The 14702-nt window shown below is 45.6% G+C and overlaps 1 protein-coding gene across 1 annotated transcript in view; it reads right to left on the bottom strand.

The window, feature by feature from the left end:
- The window catches only part of vegfc (vascular endothelial growth factor c), a 35385-nt gene extending 21847 nt beyond the window's left edge, over window positions 1–13538 (bottom strand). Inside the window, exon 1 of the mRNA XM_062554730.1 lies at window positions 13040–13538. Coding sequence (XP_062410714.1) covers window positions 13040–13156 — 117 coding nt within the window. The 5' untranslated portion in view covers window positions 13157–13538. The remainder of the gene's footprint in view (window positions 1–13039) is intronic.
- Window positions 13539–14702: the final 1164 nt, after the last annotated feature.

The raw sequence follows: 14702 nt of genomic DNA, 5'->3' as shown, positions 1-14702 counted from the left end.
GCCAGTTTCCAGTAACTCAAACTACGGAGCTCCTCCAGAGTCATTAGGTTCGACCACCTTCCACCCAAATCAGGATGCGCCTGTGATGTGTTTACACCTAAATAATGTTGTAGCCATAATGTTCCATTCCGTGCTGGTGCCATTGGCTAATCCCTGGTGAGCGCAGAACAGAGCGCAGCAGAGGCAGCTGGAGCCAAATACTCCGGGGTGGACGGCCTCCTCTCTCTCTCTCTCTCTCCTCTTTCTCTGTCTCTCTCTATCTCTTTCTTTCTCTATCTCTCTCTCTCTCTCTCTCTCTCTCTCTCTCTCTTTCTCTCAGTCAGATCTGCTTTACTCAGAGGGAAAGCCAAGGAGGAGGTCATGGGTCCCTGCCAGGGAGCTAACATGGAACTGTCTGAAGCATTGCTAATGCATGAACTCTCACTCAACCGCTCACTCACACACATTCACAAACATTTACACACACACACAAACACACAGACACAGACACAGACACACACACACACACACACACACACACACACACACACACACACACACACACACACACACACACACACACACACACACACACACACACACACAAACGCACATACGGACACACTCACTCACAGAGCATCTCTTGGGGATACACACACACATACACACACACTTGCACAGCATCTCTTGAGGATACATGCAGACACACACACACACACACACACACACACACACACACAAACACACGCACCCATCTCTCGGGGATAGGAATAAATAAAGTGTGAAAACACGAGTGCTGAGTGCGATCAGCCAGGAGTCGCCGGTGAAAAGCGATACTGCTGTGTGGAACATTCCAGGAAGCATGCCCAGTTACCTCTGTGACTGATCCCCCCCTACGATAAAAAGGGCTCCTCTCCTAATTTGTCTCTTAGGTGTCGAAAAATCAACAAGGAGGTCAGAAAGATGTAGAAAAGGAGAGAGAAATTATAACATACCTCCCAGAGAGGTCTTGGTGAAACAATCTTTATCAGAGCGGTTCATCACTTTTTATTATTCTTGACCGCTGAAGACCACAGAGAGATGAATACACTACTATTACCTCCCCTACGGGATAATCTCCTGCTGCTGGGACCACTGTGTTTACTCATGATATATCAAAAGTGTTTGGAAGTGCCTCTTCAAACCATAGCCTAAAGACACAAACACTCAATGAGCAGCATACATTGATAAAGCTCTTGGCTTTGTCTAGGAGTCTGAAGCCTGCAATCTGTTGCGTACCGCAACATCAAACGCCAGGTCCTCTGAGAAGTTACACATGTTTGAGTCTTTGTTTATGAGGAATACTAGGAACGACAGTGCTTGAGCCTCATTCTCATTTCGAGCCAAGGCAGCACAAAAGTCAATCCACACTTGACACCATCTGACCTAAAAGGCATCTGACAGCTCTCTTCTCTAGCCAAGCACAAGACACCTCTCTCTTACAGTAATCAGCAAATAGCAATGATACCACAGTAGAGAAGAAGTACGATGTCCACTTTTTTCTTTCTTTTTTGAAAATGAATGTGCTTGTTAAGTGAGAACACCGATGAATTGCAGTGATCACATTTACACTTTGTTAAAAGAAGTAGGATGTATTGCATTACTTTAAGAAGCATGTGCTGAAGGGTATCCAATTCAACATGTTCAGCATTGACTCTCAATATCCAACTTCAGCACAGCTAACCATGTATATTTATTGTCTGTGAGACTGTGACATGGTCCTTGACACTGCGGTTAAAGAGTAGTGTCAGGTTTCCCTGAGGCCATAATTCACTGCAATTACATGTGACCCCTATGAATGGTCTAGTGCAGTGATCTTCAAACAAGACCTCTGGGCCGATTCCTTTCACTTCGATGGCCCCGTCCAACGACGGTGGCAAAACAGCGCTTGGCCCACTGAACATTCACTGAACAATGAGAGTGAGACAAACCGCAAAAATAACAGTCACTGAAAATGACTTTTGTTGGGCTGTTTAACCAGCGAACAACAGGCAATTGCATTTTTCTTAGTATTACCACATCTACCGACCGTAATCTTCGATGTGAGCTGCAAATGGCACATACTGCAAAGAGACCCTTACCCTGCATGCAGCACGAATAATGATCTTTTTTGTGCAACTTACTGTATGTCGTACATCAAGAGTTAGTACATGGAAAACAGAGGTCACAAGGCTTTAGAGTCGGATCACAGAAAATGTAAAACTAAATTCTAAAACCTCAACACGGACTTAAAGAAGAAAAAAAAACATTGAGTAAAAATCTTCTCTTTATGAAAAATAATAAATATGCCACCAGACCATGGAGTAAGAACATATACAGTGCTTCACTGAGGGCCTCAAGAGGAAATACAAAGAACAGTGTATTAGCAGTAATCCGTCGTTCACCAACAGACAATCCCCAGAGAGGAATGAGAACAGCGATCTGGCACTCTGCTAAACATAACGGCAATCACATACTTTGAGAAGGTCAGGCTGGCTTTCACCTCAGCAGATCCTTTCATCTGGCGCATGGAATCAGTAAAACCAATCCCATGCCAGTCACATCATACACATATTTCCCAAAAGACCGGGGACAGGGGTCTCAAATATAGATGTGTTTGCTGTGACCAGCTTAGCTTCTTCTCCTATGTCATCTCCACTAGCACCCTCACTTCATGTTGATGCCCGGAGACAAATCCTGCCTTTTATGGCATTGCACAGTACAGAGGGCCTTAAACTATTGAACCAATCACTTTCTGAGGAAAAAAAGAAAAATGTTCCCAAGCCTAGTGCTGTATTTATTTGGGGTGTTGTGTGGGATTGACATGGAAATCTCTGGCTTCCAAGAAAACGGTTCTCAACAAAAACTCACATTAAAGGGAGGAATCCACTCGTTGTAGGAAGCAGGCATTGCTTCCCACATGCACTCCCCTCTATTTCGCGCAGGAAACTCAAACTATACAGAGCGAGAGAGAAACTGTAATGCGCCTATTGTGTTGGGCCTCTTCCATGACTTTGTTTACAGTGGTTCCTGAGATAACCAGTCGGTTTCCCGCCAGAAACAATGGGGTGTCTGGTGTGTGAGTGTGTATCCGTGTGTGTGTGTGTGTGTGTGTGTGGCTGAGAGAGTGTGCATGGATGCCTGTTTTACATGTGCACCTCAGTTTCTACATCTGTGTGTGTGGCTTGTGCAATCAGACATTACATAGTCCAAGATCTCATTGTATTTTCAACACAATGTGTTATTTTTACTGATTAACTATAGCATTAAATTGAGATAATCATGGTGCCATATATGGTCGAATAACCTTGAAAACATGAACAGCGCACATTTTTCCAACCAACTATGGACCTAACAAGTTGAAGGGCTACCACCTGAAAGGACAAACAAACTCATCACTCACTAAAACACACTCATCATTCACTAAAAAATTATTGACATCAGGGTTTCTGAACTCAGCACATAGAGAAACAATGCAAACAAACATTTCATCAATACTCTGAGGAAACATAAACCGTTTTTTTTATCCAATATATACAACATGGCATTTGGATGTGAGTGAGTCATAGCTGACTCTCTGATGACATGACAGCGGTCTACGATACGATTAAACCTGGGTCCTGACTATCAAGCAAACAGGATGCGTTCGTGACCAAATACAGCTATAATTTACCATTTTGGGACATATAAAAAGCATTAGAAAAGCCCTCTCTGTCCATGAGTATGCTCTCTGGGAGACCCATCATGACAGGACAATGACTCAGGGAGGAAAGATATGACAGCAGCTGTGCAACACAGGAAATGTTCACTGCTCTATCACTGGTGACACTCAGGATGAATTCATCAGCCACAGCCCCAAGTGGGCCCCTGGGCTTCGTGGCAAGTGTGCCAGACAAGAATTACCACCTACCACAAGTTGGAAAAACATTACGATCCAATGTTAACATGTTAAGCGACCAGGTGCACAGTTAAAGACCTGAGCAGACGTATACATGGTGTAAATACAGACAGGATATATTATAGTGCTCTGGAATATGTTAAATGTAATTGCCGAACTAGTTTGCCTGATCTGACTTTGACTTAAAACAGCAAGTCCTCTGTTTCATGATTGAAATCCATGAGACATCCACACTCCCTACACACCCCACACAACACTTGCAAAGTTGTTACTCTTGCGTGCAACAACTTACAAATAAGTAAGTAGTAGCATGATTTAAAAAAGCAACAACATTTATTCAAACAACACAAAGTAGGAATTCCCCTTTTTGTCTATTTTTTGATGTACTGGGTACCTATTTAGCGCTAAGGGGGTACCCAACTGGTCTAAAAAAACCAACAATGTTATACAGCACAACTCCAGGTGTTCCAGGCACTCATCAGCAATGTCAAAGATTCATTCTCAGTGAAGCACTGAAATGTTTGCACTTAAAATAAAAGAGCTATATGCATTGCTTTAAATTATAACTACTAAAAGGTGAGGTGCACTGAGCGGACGAGGCAGTGTCTCACTTGCACTGTCTAGCCTATTCTATTGTAAATTGCCGTTGAATGTCCAAAATACATGGGGTTTTTCTACATGACATCTAGAGGCGATTCTCTGAAGAACACACCTTTGTGTCCACCAGCAGTGTTTCATCTAATTGGCCCAATGCCAAAAGTGGGATGCCATTTTGCCATTCTGCATTCTAATTGGTTGAAGCTAACCATCCAAATGCTGACCCCTGGGAGATCTCCACTGAGGCTTTTAGTCAAAGACTGGGCAAACTATCCTAAATGGTCCCATCTGATACATTTTGGAAACTCATCTCATGGAGAAAACGCAAGGCTTGCATCAGTGTCCACATCATTGGCTCTTTCCAGTGACAGCAGGGGTCAGTAGACATCAGACTGAGGTGGCTGTTCTCACTTCCTCTGACACACAGGAAGGAGACATGCACAGGAGATAAGGGCACGGAGCCATCACGCATCCTCTGCATCACTGGCATTCCAGATGCTCTTAAACAGCAGTGGACCGATTCCTCATCACTCTCCCACGGGAATCCCAATTCCGTCTTCGTGCCCCTGAGCCCATGCATGTCTGTCAACCCGACGATACTAGAAAGCGCAGTGACACATTGCATTGGATTGTCACGTGGCAAAATCACTGTTTCCGTTCAATTATGACTTGCTTTCAGTCAAGCTAGTGGATTTTTTCCACTTTCTTACAGTGTAGCGCCAAACAAAAACAGACCAAGCATCACTGCCGTCACCTCGTGAGTCATAACAATAAGCTAGCATTCTGGTGATGTCAGCGCAACCTGGAACCCCGAGAGCACAGAGTCCTGAGCTAAAAGGCCAGTCAAGACCAATCAGCTTTGTTTTCTAAAACCAACGAGACTGAATGAGGACCAGCTGAAACAGAGGAAAGAGGAAACAGAAGTAAAAACCACCACACGCTGGAAATCACTCTGCCTCTGTCACTGCAGGCCATGCCATATTGGAAACCTCTCAGCCTTAATCCCTCTCTATCCCTCCCTTCCACCGCCAGACGTATCTCTCTGTTTACTCCATCCGTTCTTTCCGTTTTGCCTCACAATCGTTTTTGCAGATACATTAAATAAACGGGGGATGATGGTTTTTTTTCAGAGGATGGTAGGAAATACCCGCTTCAGTTCAAAGGCACCAGGAAGAGGAGTCTGAGTGGTCGCCGTGGTTTTTTCACAGAAGGAAACCTTCCTGCTCGAAAGCCTGTAGGTGCCTGTCAGGAGAGCGCCATGGTCGTTTAGCGCTCAGATCCGTGTTCTGAAGACAACAGGCAAGTCAGCAGAACAAGATGGAAAATGTCTTGCTGAGATGAGGAGGAGATGGGGGGCGGGGGGGCGGGGGGTCTCGGTTCGAGCAGAGTGCACCTCGCTGTTTCTGCGCAAACGCGGGGGCCCGTCCAAGCCCGCATGTGCTCCAGGCGTCCCTTTCATCTTTAAATATCTGTCCCAGCAGACCAGCCCACAGCACATTAACCGACCTACAGTACGATGGCTGAGACACGAGGCCTCTGGACAAGAAGGAGGAGGAGGAGGCACACAGCTGCTCCATGGGGGTCTGTCTGGGATTGGAGGAGGGGGGTGTGGGGGGGGGGGGGTCTCAGACATGGGATACAGAGGAGGCAAGGTGCCACCAGGGCTCCCATCGATCTGAAATGTGAGAGCCTGCAGGGTGACCCTAAGACCCTGACCTTAAAAGAACTGCCGTCAACAGCGAGAGAGATGGGGGGGGGGGAGTGAGACAGAGAGAGAGAGAGAGAGAGAGAAAGTGTGAGAAAAGTGTGTGAAGGAGAGGAAGAGGGAGAGAGAGAAAGAGAGAAGTGCATTTTGCCCCTGAACTCCAACTGAGTGGTCAGTTCATTTCACTCTCTCCTCTCTCGCTCGCTCTGTGGTGGCGTCGGAGGAGTCGCTGTCATCCATCACACTGTGATAGCAACTGTCCACCCCTGTCCTGTGACGATTGAGACGTCTTGCATCGAGGCAGGCTCCAGCGCCCTCCCCGTGGATGTTAGCATTACATTACAGCTCATCCTGTCATGATCCTTCACCGCCACTTCCACCTCCTCCCTTTCCTTGCCTCTGCTCCTCTCCTCTCCTCTCCTCTCCTCTCGCGGCCTAAATCCAGGCTCCTGGAAATAGCTTTTCCATTCTTTGTTATGGCTGCTATATCCATTACCCAGTAAACATGAGTATATTGCAAAAAAAGAAGAATCCCCACAATTGTGACTGGGGATGTCATTGCCAAAGGTTTTCCAAAAACTGAATCAGCCTTTCATGATTCATTCTGCGCCTTTCCACAAGCACGAAGGGGAGAAAAAAAAGAAAAAAGAGTTCATGACTAGTGTCAGGAGTTTATGACAGCTTTTTTTTTATCTTATTCTCAGAGTCACTAATGCACAGTTTGAATATGAATCCCCCTCCTCTCCAAACCCTCTTCGCAGGACGCTCTGTTGCTTCTGGTACCCGTGGCTTTTCCGAGGCACAGAGGGCATGTTTACGGCGTGATTAACCAGGCGCGTGGCAGCCTTCCGGCTCGGCGTAGGGTTGCTGTGGAGCTGTAAAGCGGCCGGAGTGTGGCGTACCTCCACAGGGCCGCGGGGATCTACAGATCTTAATGTAGCATAGCGTAGCGCACTCTCTGGGCTGTGAACTCGCGCGGCGTGGCGCGGGGCTCTGAAGCTGCTGGCAGCACACTGAAGAGGTAGTAAAGTACTTATGACACGAAATCCTGTCATAGCTGCTGCTTTGGGGCCATTCGTCTTCAAATGCAGAATGCGGTGATACTTGGCATCTATTTTATGGTGAAACTGCCATGCCTGATGCACTCATTTTCAATAAAGGAGGACTCCCACCTCAGAATTTTAAGAAGGGGCTCACAGCGTCTGAGTTTATTGTTTACTGCAAGATTGAGTAAGGGTCTTGTTCCCAGATGCTAAAGCTCACCAACATGTGTTTTTATTATGGATATGGACCCACAAAATATCAGTGGAGAAGGATGGCATTCATAAATGCATCAGAGTAGATGGAATGATTTTTGTGTATAATAGCCACTATCCATACATCTCTACCACACTCACACACACACACACACACACACACATAAATATACCACACACCAATCATTCTACCAGAGGTCCATAACTTGTCTAGCAGCCGTGAGGATGGTGGCCCACCATCATCTGTAAAAATAGCCACTAGTAGAAACCAGAAGAACCACCAGAAAAACACATTTCCACAGCTTTGAAGGACCATGTGGACTTTACTATAAAACATTATTTTAATAGTTATTGTCAGACCTAAATGTGCTGACTGAGAATGACCCATGCGAAAACATGCAACGATGGTCAAATCCAAATCATACAGCCATCCCATCAGCCTCTCTCTGGGCAGCAGAGATGGTGTCTTTGCACACTCCAGGAGGCTGTGTGTGTGTGTGTGTGTGTGTGTGTGTGTGTGTGTGTGTGTGTGTGTGTGTGTGTGTGACTGTGTCTGTGTGTCTGTGTGTGTGTGTGTGTGTGTGTGTGTGTGTGTGAGTGTGTGTGTGTGTGTGTGTGTGTGTGCATGTGCATGTGCATGTGCATGTGCATGTGAGTGTGTGTGTGTGTGTGTGTGTGTGTGTGTGTGTGCATGTGCATGTGAGTGTGTGTGTGTGTGTGTGTGTGTGTGTGTGTGTGTGTGTGTAGGTGCGTGCATGTGTTTGTGTGTACACACTTTGGGACGCTCAATCCACTCTGCTGTGTTCATCCCTGTCTTGATACAATTTCTCATCTGTGGACTAAGGGAAGTGTTGGAGACAGGGTTTTACACTGTGGTCTGTGATTAATCAGAGTCAGCCTTGGGAGCACAGAGATTCTCTGCTCTGAACTATTCCCCGCTAACAACAAACCTCAAAATGGGTCCATGCCACAAAAGGAATCATCTGCATATGTGGGGCATGAATCATGCCGGTCTTATCTCTATTCAACCAGCAGCATCATTAAGGAAAACACTGATCTCTCTCACTCTCTCTTTCTCTCTCACTCTCTCTCTCTTGCTGTCATTCTCTCTGTCTTTCTCTCACTCTCCCTATCATTATCTCATCTCCTCAGCATACCACTATGTTTATCTGAGGGAAGATTTAGGAAAGACTGAATCAGACTAAAGCTAGATTGGAGACACAGCAATGCTCAATCAGACATCTAGACCATGCAATGCACTTTCTGTACACAGCACACTGTTTGCTAAGCATCTTTTCAGCCAGTCTTTTGTGCATTATTGTGCATTACTCCATACACAATGAAAAGTTCACTTATTGGCAGATAACCTGTAGCATGTGATGCCGTTTCTTTCAGGAAGACAATGAAGAGAATGTGGTGAAAGAAGCAGATTACAGAGCTGCAGTCTTGCCAAATTATGCTGATAGGATTGGACCCAATGTGATGCATGGCATCAATCAGACCCCAAAAGCCCACGAGACTTTGAAATGCAAATGCACCCTGTAATGCATTGCAACAACTATAAACATGTCCAAGAGCTTATCTAAGCCTTGTGACATCTACGTTATGCATGCTTTGTCCTTTGATGGTGAATAAGAGCATGACAGACAGACAGAAAGACATTGCATCCAACAATTTTCTCTGCACAGCCACCTTCATAATATGGCAAAACATAACTACATTCTTCAGCTCTGAAACTCTGTGGCCCCAAAGAAGTGAGCTAGATTTTCCAGAACTAGCAGCAGTGATGAGGTGTCCAGCAAGAACCATTAGTCCCACAAATAGACCATGAGAGTTCACTGTGCTCAAGCACGTTCCTGGAAGCATTAAGGCATTTACAGAGAAGTGAAGGAGAGAAATCCTATAGGAGAGGGGTTTTTTGAGAGAAAAAGTATGGCACCCTGGACTATGCATAGGATTAATGGCCCTATTAACTTACTGAGAGAGAGAGAGAGACAAACAGACAGACAGAGAGATGGCCAGTGAGATAGAAGAAAGAGAGAGAGAGAGAGAGAGAGAGAGGAAGAGGGAAAGAGGCAGAGTCGGCCAGAGAGATAGAAGGATGGATAGAGAGAGAGAGAGAGAGAAAGAGAGGGAGAGGGAGAGAGAGAGAGTCTGAGAGAGAGAGCTTGTGCTTTGCTGTGCGCTACCACCTGCTGATGGCAGTGTGAGCAGTGAGCTGGCCAGAGTGTGAGAGAGAGGACTGGTGCTGAAGCTAGACTCTGCAGCTGTCCCCGGCCCACTGCTGGGACACTGTCAGAGGCACATTCCTCTGTCCTCTGCTTGTTTACACACAATGCATAGATCACTCAAAGGACAGGGAATAGATATCATTCACTAGCACATGCACACACACACGTGCACGTGCACACACACACACACACACACACACACACACACACACACACACACACACACACCTACAAACACACACACACACACACACACACACACACACACACACACACACACACACACACACACACCACACACACACACACACTCAACAAACACACACACACACACACACACACACACACACACACACACACACACACACACACACACACACACACACACACACACACACACACACACACACACACACACACACACAACACATGCTTGAGGCACTCACCATTCATTCAGATACAGAGGGAGAGGAGAGACATGGGGCGGGGGTGGTGGGGTCAGCATAGGGGACCAATCCAGAGGTTGGAACAGAGAACAACATGTAAGTTGCTGTAAATTGTCCTAAATGTATGTATTAAAACTTTACCCTGTTCTAATCTCAAGCGTTGCTGAAATAACAGCCCTACACATAAACTGAGTAGCGTGAACATAATGAGGGCCACCCAGTCTGTCCTTTGATACAGTAGATAACCCTAATGGAAGAAAAACCCAGAAAAGGGCATGTTTCTGTTACACTCTACCCACATACTTGCAATTCTAGTTGTTTCCTAATGCAAGTAACATATCAGTTTGCTCACAGACGTAATAGCTCTTGAAATACCACAGTTGCAACAGTTTCTTCCCTCAGCGGACGCCTGAACTGTCGACCTCTCACAGGCTCCGGCGCAGCGCACACCCCCTGGCTTATGTCATCAGCTCATTCGAGTGCCCACCCTGATCCCCCCACCCCCTAGCCCCCCACCCCCTAGCCCCAGCCCCAACCCCCTACTGCTCCTCATTCCTCTCTTGGTCAACCTGTCTGGGAGGCAAGCTCTGGTGAAATAGGACCTTGTCTGATAAGTCCGCACACTTAGGCAGATGAAAGGCTTTTTTTTGCAGGTGGATGGGCTATTCAATTGGACAGAGATAAGGTACGCAGATGTCAGGTAATCCATTCCACCTGTGATTGTTCTCCTTGGGCTTCACCTGGGTGGTGTTGAGATGGAGGGAGATGGACGGGATGAGAAGGACTACTCACACCACCCCCTCCTTCCCTCCTCTCACCATTCTCCACAAACAGCTAACCAAGAGGCAACATTCCTTCCTGCTTCATCTATGATGGCAGATGTACCTGAAGTAAGGGGCACCACAAGTTTCAGACAGGGCTGGATTTAGTTTGGACACCCCGGGCACTCGTACAGCATCGACTCCCGATAAGGACACGGCTCTATTGTGCTGGGGTGGTTTAAGGGTGCATGACAGAAATGAGGCACATCCCATGGCGACACGCTCCGTCACCACGGCGCCTGGGCCGTGTCTATGCCGACCATAACGCAAACACAGGGGGCTACCAGAGCCTCAACCACAGACAGTCGAGCATGCTCCCTCCCTCACCCTGCTAGGCCATTTGAAGCTAAACAGCCACAAAGCACTCAACACTTTGGTGTTAAATACAAATCTCAGGTCCGGGCCAGACGGCTGTGACAGGCATGCACCCACCCCACACACAGGGGTCTCTCTGCGACTGCCATAGCAGGGCTGATGTCGGACCATACACCTCAGAGAGCTAACTACAATTTACTGCCTTGTTGATCACACAGATCATTCCATTGGGACTCTCTCTCTCTCTCTCTCTCTCTCTCTCTCTCTTACTCTTACTCTTTCTCTCTCTCTCTCTCTTTCCCTTGTTTGTAATGGGGGGGGTTCTTTTACTCTCCTTGTCTCCATCCAATCCCAGGAGTGCTCAGGACTTGCTTGACTTTTCCTCATTGCGGGCTTTTCAAAGAGGATGCTTCGTTCCGGCACATCTTTTAAGAGAGAGAGAGGACTTGATTTCATGGAGGTGAGGAGTGACAAACGCTAGCGTGACGCTTAAGGCGAGACAAATGAAATACACGCCAGAGACGGACGCTGAATGACACGAGATGAGTTATGGGAGTTGGTCTCCAGCCTCCAGAAGAGAGTCAATGGTCCTGCACAGGAAGCTCTTAACAACCACATATGTTTTGGGCCCCTGCACCAATTACTGCACAAATCTTCACGAGCCCATCATGATCATAAGATAAATGTGTCTCGGAGGGACTGAAAAGAAACAATTATGAATTTATGAGATTTTTTTGTTGTATTATTGTATGACATTTTTTAGCTCTGACTCCCTGAATTCCAACCAAATTAATCTTAATTACTATCGAATTTTACTCAGACTCCAGGGGGGTTAAGAAAGCTAGGAAAACATGAAAAGTGAGTCTAATTTTAGACCAAGTCCATGATTAAACCGCTGGCGCAACAGAGTAATAAAGACAAAGTATACAATTGGGAAATGTATCAACAGTTTGCCGGATCGCTTTAAACTTCATGGTATGTGGGATCATTTCATTAACTTTAATTTCATTGCTTACCATTTCATTGTTAGCTGGATTTCAAAATTATTTTCGTGTGTGTGTGTGTGTGTGTGTGTGTGTGTGTGTGTGTGTGCGTGAGTGAGTGAGTGAGAGAGAGAGAGTGTGTGTGAGAGAGAGAGAGAGAGAGAGAGAGAGAGAGCGCAGAGGGCTTTGTATCTCTTCTGACCTTCCAGGAGGTTACCACAGGCCTTCTAAAGGGACCTAGTAGCAGTGTTAATCCCACCAATTAAGTGTATTGCATGATCAAATAGCCACGTGTTTCAGATTACTCTTCATCTCCCTCCCTCATACTCCAGTGCCTCCACCAGAGAGAACACACACACACACACACACACACTCACCCTCTCTCTCTCTCTCTCTCTCTCCTCTATCTTTATCTCTCTCACACACACACACACACACACACACACACACACACACACACACACACACACACACACACACACACACAGTTGTTGACCCAGTGACACCTGTGTCCACTCATTTATATGACTTATTCTGATGTCATCTTTTATCCTCTAATAAGCCTATACCTTTGATCTGAACGGAATAAAATACAAATTAATTCACGATGAAAATATACACTGTCTTGAACTGAGACATTTCTGGAACCATCTGTCATCTGAGCATTCTGACTATGCAGTATTTCACAGCTGGTTTTAGTTCAATTGCACATTTGATAACTTTAAAGATCCTTGTATAACTTTCTGTGCTACAATAATTATGATATGCCAAGGAATAAAAAGAAACGTACCGTGACATCTCCTTGATCCTGGTCATAATCATAATCGTCTTGACTTGTGTCAATAGCAAGGTTTGTGTATAGGAATGTTGAATACGCGAACAAGACAGATAATCCAAACAAGTGCATTTTAGGAAAATGTAAGAATCCGGAGCTACGCCGGTCTGTTTATAGTCTCCTCGTCAAGGCTTGTTGTTCCGTTGCACTTTCTCAAATGCCCTTTCTCCCAAAGATAAAAACAGGCATCACTTTATCCGAGACTTCAGGCTGAAGATGGCCAGAAGAATCATTCGGGAGAGTGATGATGTTCGTTGATGAAAAGCCTCTTCCTTACTGGTATGTTAGCGCGTTTCCTTTTCAGGTGCCTGCTCGCCTGCTTCAAACTTCCGAAACACCAGACACCCAGAGAGCACGAAGTTTAGACAGCGTGAAAGTGCTCTGAGGGAGGAATGGCATGTTTAATACAATTTCACGGTGTCACTAGACTCGTTCTCCTCCCCCTCCGCTTCGTTTTTTTCACCAACCCGGTCTGTTCTGAAACAGTTGCCGCTTCTTACTATTTATACAATGTGGTACACTCGGGACGACAAGTAGGCTGGGGATTGGGCGCGCGCTTCGCACTGAAGATGTGAGATGCACTCTCGCGGCACAGACAGGCTCTGGTCGAGTTTAAATCATGATATTTTACAGTGTATTTATATCTATCTATCTATCTATCTATCTATCTATCTATCTATCTATCTATCTATCTATCTATCTAGGGCCTAGCTAGACTACAGTAGTCTATGTTTAGCCCACACATTTTGGCTACATGGCAATGCAATATTTTATTCTCTTAATGCACACTCTTAAAAAGGGGGTGCTATATATAACCATTTAGGCTTTAAAAAAACATTTAGGGGTGTCATATGAATCATGCAATAGAACAATTTCTAGTTCTATGTAGCACCTTTTTTTCTTAGAGTGTAGCCTTTGGCAATGCATGAAGTGGACTGATATATACCAGATATCTGATATGAAATCTTGCTAAAGTTGGTCTTCATGATTTACTTTGCTGATATCTGTAATGTGCTCAATACCCTGTCTGGAATGGTCCATCCCGATGACAAGTTAATTGTTCTACAGGTCTTTGAACAGAGAATCCAACGGGTAAATAAGTCATTTGGAGAGCTCCTATCCACAGGGGGTCTCTCTGCGACCTCAATCCTCAAGTTCATCAAGGGCTTTTCGGAATGCTTAGGGATGCAAGTCACATTATGCGGCCTTTTCCTGCCATCATTCTGATGAGACTGGACTTAATTTGTGTGAAGAAGGGGCATAATAGTCATAGGATTCGCCCTCAACTGCTGTCACTCAGCAGAGTTTTTTTAGGATGTGAAGGGGTAATTAGTGTGAAGTAAGCTGCTGAAATTCTTAATTGATTTTTCATGGCACTGCTGCTGTCTATTCAGGTGCCATGCCAGCAGGCCAAGCAGTGTTAGAGGGAAGCTCTCTTCACTGAACCCTTGAGCAGATAATAACTTTCCATCTCTTTGGCTCCCTGGACTTGGAGACTTCAGCTGAAGTCTGGCAAGTGCTCTAATACAATGCTTTCACTCATGACCAAGAATTACAATGAGGTTTGACACTCGATTATTATAGACGTGTGACAGTCCGTCTGAGAAAAAAAAATATC

The sequence above is a fragment of the Sardina pilchardus genome, chromosome 2 (assembly GCF_963854185.1).
Source record: "Sardina pilchardus chromosome 2, fSarPil1.1, whole genome shotgun sequence".
NCBI classification, from domain to species: domain Eukaryota; kingdom Metazoa; phylum Chordata; class Actinopteri; order Clupeiformes; family Clupeidae; genus Sardina; species Sardina pilchardus.
This window is presented reverse-complemented; position numbering and strand designations above follow the sequence as displayed.